Here is an 8,458-nt window from a genome sequence, read left to right on the forward strand (position 1 = left end):
GATGACTCATGGCATAGCTCATGAGATGAGTCACGACATATCTCACTATATATATATGAGCTCTCTCTTATAAAAAAGTTAATGAAAAATTGGCTAAGTGGTTTTTTCATAAAAGAATAAAAAAAGAGAGCTCTACCTCTTACTAAACTCTAGCAATCTTTGAGTAAGATAAAATAGTAGGATTTTAAAGTACCCCGAGGTAGATATCTTACATTGTGTCTCAAGAAGACTCTGATTTTATTAAGCCCACTTGATGACTTGAAGATCCACTACAAAAAGGTTTACAACAACAAGGAGCAATAGCTAGGGGTTGTTCGATCTTCCACCGAATCACGCTTCGAAAGTAAGCCTTCAAAGCTCTTAGTTTCTTTCTTTTTTTATAGGGATCATGTTAGATTTAATTAGGATGGTCCTAGCTTATTTTTCATGCTCTTTACATCTTAGTATTATTATACATATAGTCTTCTGTTACGTATTTTACATGTATTTGGCACGAATTTACAACAGTTCTGACAGCATGTCGTCGAACGGCCTGTCGCCAGATCCTAAAGGGTCTTATACCGGATCAGATAAAGGTGCGTCCGACTCTGCGAGGGCTGCGTTGTGAAAGGCCTCTTCGTCACTTAAACCTTCCATCAAAATATCTACAGAAAAGTCTAAGTGTTAAGACATGGAAATAGAAGTTGAAAATTGACAATGAATGGGAATTAATTGACCTCCGGTGCCAACAATAGGCTCTATGATCTCGGCATCAGCACTCGCCTCTTGTAGCTTTTCTAAAAGAGCCAGAAGCATGTAAATAATTAGGGGAGGGCCGGATTTTGAGTCGTTTAATGCCTGATATTTCCATCTGAAATGTGTACTACCGGTAATAGGTGCACCTGGGCTGGCGACCATTGTAGACAAACCAGGTTCTACAACGACACCTTCGCCGGTTTCAATGGTCGCCCCTGTTTCAACACCCGTCAGATCCTCAGCCATAACCTCATCCGTTTGTGGCAAGATGCTAGATCCTCCAAAAAAATCTAAGTCGGGAGAAGGAGGGTTGTATGCCATTTCATTTTCTTCATGACCCCCTGAAATATAAAATTTGATAAGTCTAAGACTTAATAGATGAAAAGATTGAAAGGCAACAGAGATTGAAACATTACCTTCCCCACCGATGAGCACATCGTTGAACACTTCTGTTTGAGAAGCCTGGGGCTTGGCACGTCGCTTGAAAATGATTTTCATTCGTTTTGCAGCATGAGCCTCTTCAGGATCTACAGGTCTGTCCTGTGTTGATGTAACACGCGGCCCGATTTACAATCCAGTTTGAGTTGTGGTCCGAGATCGGGTACGAGTGACAATGCTACTTCTTCCCTCTTGTTCCTCGGAACCTACATCTGAAAGTGCAACCGTCATTCTATTATAAGTGGGGAAAATTTTCAACTTCTTTTGAGCTTTAAGTCGGCGAGCTCTATCAGCGATCGATATCACATAGCTCTTTATGAAAAGACTCAAACAAACATGTCGCATGTTCCTCGAAATCGCTGTCAACTTCCATACCTCCACCAGCAGTGACTTCTTCCTCTTCAGAAGTCTCCTTGTCGGAAGCAAACGACTCCTCTTCTACTTCCTCTATTTTCCGCTTCCTTTGCCTGAAGGACCAGCAAGCTTCTTGTCGCGTCTCCTTCGTTGCTGTATATTTTCTCGGACCATCCTGTCAACAAATCGCAATGCAGCCTCGGCCATCAACTCTGTAATTGGCCTTAGAGGGACGGGCTCATAGCTGACATGAGCTACTTGCAACATAAATATGTCAACTCTAAGTGGCGTTCAACATTCGGAAGACTAAACTTAGCGCCAGTACAGCACGTCACGTTCCATAGCCAAGCTCGAGCGTCGTCTACTAATCCGCCACAAGTATGAAACTGCTGGTTCGGGTTCCCGGTGAATAATTGGTCGTATCCAAGTTGACGGGCGAACCGACACGGCAGGTAAGGCTCCAGGTAGCAACGATCATTCACTCAAAAGACGAGATGGCCTGGCCTTATATTCATCAGCCATCTGAAACAGCTAACGTCAAGAGAAGTCCGACTTGTTCCCAGCACCTCTACGTCGGCTAGCAACCCACTATATCGGCTAGTAAATCGAGAGAAGCATGGATTGAACACCCAACCCTTGTAGATATGCAAACTCCTCCTGACTTCTGAGAGGTCCCGAGCTTTCCATTTGCATGCCTCGAGTAATTGTAGCAAAGAAGTGGATAGATATGCATTAGTTGGGACTGACATCAGATTGGGACGATAAAGAACCAGTCACCCCATCAGATAAGGTGTAAGGGAGCTCCGCTTTCGCCATAGGGATCTTATCGGATGGAGTATCCCCCATTTGAGTAAAAGCCGTGACCACTTGACGAAGCCCACGATGGATGTCGGCGACCATCGCTGGCAGAAGAGATAAGCTTCACCCGTAGGTGAGCTGGACAGCAGGGAATAATACCTCTATCGGTAGAGCGTCAGAAGTCTGATATGGCACCACACACTTTTTCAACCAGATTACGATGTACCCGGCCAACAAAGTCTTGAGGTTAATGGGCTTCTGGGTGCACCATAAGAAAGTCTTAAACTTAGTCCCGTAGAGAATCTACTTTCGGCACTCGCAATGGTGTAGGATTGGGCACCACATTTCTCAATCAGCTCATTGATCTCCGAAGGAGTTAGCGGTTTAAGCTCACAAATTGCTTCGTCGAATTTTTCCAAATTCTTGAATAGATAACTCGAGAACTGCTTCAGGCTTATCTGAGAAGACTTCTTCTTGGCTATTGGATTGATTCTGGCTAGGGCTATCTAATAGTGACGCGTAGGTTCCCATAACGTGTCATATCGAGCAGGCTTGTGGGTTTTCAATTGAAGCAACTCCCGGTTGGAAGGGAAATACTCCTGGTATGGCATGTCTCCTATCGGTAATCCAGAGACTTTGCATCTCATGGAAAGGTAGTCCCAACTCTTCGTTCCTGGTTAGAAAAGTGTTGGTGTTTGGATTGTACAACTCTATTAGTCCGGTGAAGTGGATAACGCTCACCGGTAGCCCATATTTGGTGGCACGAATGACTTCATATAACCCCATCGCCTTCAATTCAGCACCCCATCGGTTGAGGACATAACCCGTCATCCTGCCCCGCCATAACTTATCTGAAGAATTTGACTAGCCATAGCATCTATAACCTTCGACAGGTAACTCTCGCCCTAACATAGCAAGGCGATTCTTTACTGTGCGAGCCACTGTAAATAACTCCCCTTTAGACGGGTCTTCGAATCCCATCACGTTGGGATGTAATCCGATGACGTGGCTTCTACCACTTGAGTCCGGGAGTGAGTGGCTGGTGACATATCCGCAATGAATATCGGTGTGCTCCTCTGTCAGGGTCCATGGCATTTGTCGCGTTACCGCTTGCCTTCGCAATTCTGTCAGTGAGCGATGACGAGGGAATGGAGGGAGGTATAAACAAATTGCGCCATCCCTATATAACCACCGCTCATCTTCGAGGGATATGGCGGTTGGATTTGTCACGGAATCGTCGAACATATAATTCGTCTTTCTTAGAGGCTAAGCAAGATCCGTATCTTCTGCAAACGACGCGTCAGTGATTAGCTGGCGCATGGTCATCGATCCCCTTCTCGTACCAGCTAAGAGAGTTCATCTGGGATGTTCAAAGCAAATCGAGAAGTAGACGGAATCGACGTTGGATCGTCAACAGTAGTGTAATACCTACTCCTATGGCCATCTATCTCGAATGGAGAAAATTTCGTCACAGGGTATTCAACTGAAAGAAGTAATGCGTGTTTATTAAATATGATCATAAGAAAATGTTAAGGCAATACAGGGCATTGAACGTAGGGTATTCAACTGAAAGAAGTAACACGTGTAAATTAAATATGATCATAAGAAAATGTTAAGGCAATACAGGGCATTGAACTCATCTCACAAATCCGTGAGATAGAGTCATTGCCTTACGATCGCCGAGACGATTTTAACGGTATCACGCATACGTAAGACAACGTACATTGTCGCACAAATAGCGTGACAATACACCCTGTCCGACGGAGAGTGATATGGTAAAAAATCACCTCATATTGCCTTAAGATGCAACTTGACCAAGCAAAATGCACCTGTGAAGCGTCGACCGCACAAAGGAGTGTGTCAGCTCTTCCCAATTGCCTCACTAAGGAGGACAAAACGGAGATATAATATAGAAACGTTAACCCCCACAAAGGAGAGTATCGGTTCTTCCCAATTGCCTCACCAAAGAGGACAAAGCGGGGATGCAATATGCAATATGATATGTTAAATACCGAATTCACAAGTAGAAAATTATACCTGTGAAAAATAGGGGTTCTCTCTCAGGAGACTGAGTGGCTGATCGACTCCTCAAGATGCGTGATCTCCTCGTCGACATGATGAATCTGCAATGGAAGACAATAGTTCAATTATATAGAGAATCGAGGAAGCATGAATCCGATATTAACAGGAAAATTGTGACATTTCACTGAAATTCTATGAAAATAGGATTTTCCGGTTAAAAATCCAATTAAACCTACAACCCGGAGTTTAATCGATAAAAAAATTAAGATAAAGGCCTTAGGTGTCTACGTGGACGTTTAAATGCTTAAGGCCAAGGGTCTCAGTTATATCCCTCACATCAAGAGCTTCAATTCATGTTTGGGAATAGAACCAAAAGGTGGATACAAGCTCAATTCTTACACGAAGTTTAAGCTGAACAAATACAAGGCAACAAACTCGAATATCTTTCTCAACCAAGATTTAAGCTGAAGGGTTACAGTTCAAATTGGTTGTTATCCAAAGGCCTTAACCAGGCTAAGTTTGTATACAAAATCAAGACAAGAATGCACATATGCAACCAAGTCAAAGGATTTTGGCTATCATCCCAAAAGCTCAAACAACATTAATTCGATTCAACACTCGTGAATCCGACAGTTCGAGCACAAAGCCTTGGTTTCCAATCAAGACCATATTGAAAGGGGGCACAAACCACAGACCTAAACACTAGCTTTGGACACTATTCAAGGGCTGTGAGGAGGTTTGATTCCTACACAAAACCAGGTTCTTTCAAATTCCACAAACAACCAAAGCTTCAGATCATCCCTTATCAAACTCAAGGCTCAACCAACAATGGGAAATCAAAGTTATATATATATATAACTTCAGTCATGTCGCAAAACCCCAAACTAAAAATTCAATATTTGCCCAAAATCGAAAATTTAATGATTAAACTTGACTGAGATTGAGAATAAGTGAGCGTGGGTTCACCTGAATTTGAAGAACTGTATTCAACAAGGAGAAAATCACGAAGAGAGAAAGTTCGAGTTCCTGTTGGATTCAAAACATCAAGAAATCAATCAACAATCAAATTAGGGTTTTGACTAAACCCCTAAATCAGATTTAGGGTTTGGTTTAAGCAATGAAGAAATCACCAAAGATTTGAAGCCATGAAATGGGGAAAACTTACCCAAAGCTCGAGAAGGAGATGAACCAAGCGGTACAGACCCGAATCCACAACAAGCAAGTTGGCACAATCCGAAACCCTAGACCTCGAGTTCACCTTGTGGAGAAGAAAGGGGAAGATTTAGAGGAGAGGATTCAAGGAATTTAAAGAGAGGAGCTTGAGAGTTTGAGAGTTCTTGGAGAAGAGTTCTTAAAGGGGGAGAAGTTTTGAACTTGAGAAGATGGAAAGAAGAGGGAAGAGGATCAGGTTTTGAGACTTAGCCGAAATCCCAACCGCCCTAAGCATCGCTTGGTGCGGGTCACCTTTTGGTGACCCGCACTCATGCAAGTCAGTGATTACTGACCCGCACTCATGCGGGTCACCAAGGGTTGGCCCGAACACAAAGTTGGCACAGATCGATTTTCGCGGTATTTTCGCCCACTTTCGCCCATTTTTGATATATTCAGGACCCACTTTCATACTTCAATGGGTATTTTTGCCCACTTCCGCCCATTTTCGATATGTTCGGGACCCACTTTCATACTCCAATGAGAATATGAGTCTAAATTGTTTCCCATCTTTGACGGAAAGTTTCTGAAGAATATTACATAGAATATTCTTAAGGATAACCTGGTAACCTCTAACGAGTGCATGAGGTAAAACTGATTCCCGAATCTCCCAAGAGTATATGAGTATAAACTAGTCCTCCCAGCTCCAACGCCTTAAGAGCTTAAACTGTGTAGACTCTAGCAGACGCATGAGTATAAACTGTGTCAACGCCATTCAACATGTTACAGTGAAAGTCAACACCGATTGGCGTGTCAATGTTTCTTGCTAAAATAAGGCTTAGGATGATTGTTCAGATAGGAGAATTATTCCAGGGAGTTCGATGGTACTCAGATGCAAGTTCCTGACAACGATGATCAGTTCAAAGTCGATTCAACGACACAAGCTATTTCAGACATTAGCACGCCTACCCCAGTTCAAGATTTCGACAACGATCAGACGATAAACGTCGTACCGAAAGAATTTCAGCTATCCGATAAAATACTGAAGGCTAAAAGCTGAAGAAATCCAAGAGTGTATCATATCCAAAGCATTTCAGTCTCCTCGATAAAAGAATGAGACTGAAACACTTTGGAGGGGGTATCTGTAGGCGTCAAAAAATGCCTATGGATCCCCGCACGTAGTTCAAGACTAAATGAAGACAATGAAGATCATCATCCAAATCTGATAGGTTTATCTGAATTAAAGGGGTCCTCCTATGCAGAATAAAAGCTAACAAATGCATGAAGCAAGCCCGCAAAGCCTACGAGTCAGATAAATAGCAAAGGCAAAAAAAATGCCTAAGCGCCTCAATTAACCCGCAAGGGCGCAGGTCAGCACAAAACTGACCCGCACAACTGCGGGACAGCATGAGTTGACCCGCGCAATTGCGGGTCGGCACGAGTTAACCCGCACTATTGCGGGTCGCCAATTGCTCACCCGCACACAGCGCGGGACAGTGCGGGACACTAAGTACTAACCCGTACAGGTGCGGGTCACCAGTGTTTGTCCCGCACAATTAGTTCTTGAAACGTGTTTTTTTGACGAGTTTGTTGATATTTCTCAGGATTTGTTCGTTCCACAGTGTCCCAACTGACTTGATATCATATCTAAGAAAGGTTAGGCCGTTGTTAACTGAAGATATGGTTAAATCACTCATTCTCATCCAAATAACCGCATCCGAAGTCTTATAAATACAAGCATAGGGCCCCCATTCTCCAGATCTGAAGTTTTATTAAGAGGATGATGTGTTGCTGGATTGAAGAGTCAAAGAGCACGAAATTTCAGAGGAGGCTAGCTAGATCCCGACGAACTTCGGCATAAAGAATGAGTCTTTCGAAGGATCTGAAGCTCCGTCTTCTTTTCCTTGAGTTTATGTTTAGTCTTAATCTCGAGAAGAGTACTAATTTCGCTTGGTCGATATCAATACTTTAGCGAATACTTTCTTGGTGAAATAGGAGTTCTGATCAATTATTCTATCAATCGGATCCGATCCGTAGACGGTCCACAGATAAACCCCGACACCGGCAAAGATCTCACGCAAGCAATAGGAGATAAACGGCTATTGTGTATAGTTTGAAAGAGAGTTATAATTTATTTTCATTGTGTTAAAAATCTTATAAAAAGACTATTTTCTCAAATTTATTGTAACGCTCAAAGTTGTAATGAATTCATTAATGAAATCAACTTTCCACCCAAACAATTTGGGACACATTAATTCTCAACTTATTAGTAATCCACCATTTTCAGTCTATCCCATCTACTCCTCAACTACCATCAAAATACAACTAGCTAAAGGTAAAAATCTCAAGAAAATCACCCCCACAATATTAAATTAAAATTGGAAAATGTACCATTAGGACTGCTTTGAGTAATTAAACCCAGTCGGAATGTCCATAGTCTAGCTTATCAACCTTGCTAAACCGAGAATTCAGCGATTGGTCTCAGCAAAAGGGCAAGCCGTGGATCGACATGTGAGCCCAAAAGGGACCCCCCCCCCCATCCGTTACTCCAAGTCCCCGCGGTGAGGTACCAGCCCTACAACCGTGGCGTCAAAAGAAAAAATTACCAAAGTGCCACTCACCGTGTGAAGCGTGGCCGACAAGCTCCCGGCGGCGAGGTAATCGAAGCGACCGGCAAGCTTCGTCTCCTTTGGAGTAGTAGTAAGCCTCAGCGGTCAGGCAATCTTCCGGTCTCGATCTGCCGAGTCCTCCCAATCTTGCTCCTCGAACCCCCTTCTGGCTCGCCGCCACTTTCCTAATAATGCAGACATAATTTAGGGTTAATCGTACACAGGCTGATTTTTATAGAGAGAAATCCTGGGTGAGGTTTTTACTCTTTTACCCTGGTTGAAATTTTCGCTGATATTTCCCCCGGGGTGAAATTAGCGAATCTGTCTGAGGATAAAAAGAGTCAATTTTATAT

The 8,458-nt window shown here is 43.2% G+C and overlaps 1 protein-coding gene across 2 annotated transcripts; it reads right to left on the reverse strand.

Annotated features, from left to right (window-relative positions):
• Positions 189-4,443, reverse strand: LOC109826912. Of its 2 annotated transcripts, XM_020393929.1 has the most exons (4): positions 4,363-4,443; positions 1,152-4,154; positions 717-1,076; positions 189-644 (listed from the first exon to the last, which is right to left on the reverse strand). In XM_020393929.1, the coding sequence occupies exons 2-4, from the start codon at positions 1,231-1,233 to the stop codon at positions 556-558; spliced, it is 531 nt and encodes a 176-aa protein (XP_020249518.1). In that variant the 5' UTR covers positions 1,234-4,154; positions 4,363-4,443; the 3' UTR covers positions 189-555. The 2 variants fall into 2 exon arrangements, 1 of the variants encoding a protein (XP_020249518.1); XR_002243302.1 differs by lacking the exon at positions 4,363-4,443 and having other exon boundaries at positions 717-776; positions 882-4,148.

The sequence above is a fragment of the Asparagus officinalis genome, chromosome 1, assembly GCF_001876935.1.
Source record: "Asparagus officinalis chromosome 1, Aspof.V1, whole genome shotgun sequence".
In the NCBI taxonomy this organism is placed as follows: domain Eukaryota; kingdom Viridiplantae; phylum Streptophyta; class Magnoliopsida; order Asparagales; family Asparagaceae; genus Asparagus; species Asparagus officinalis.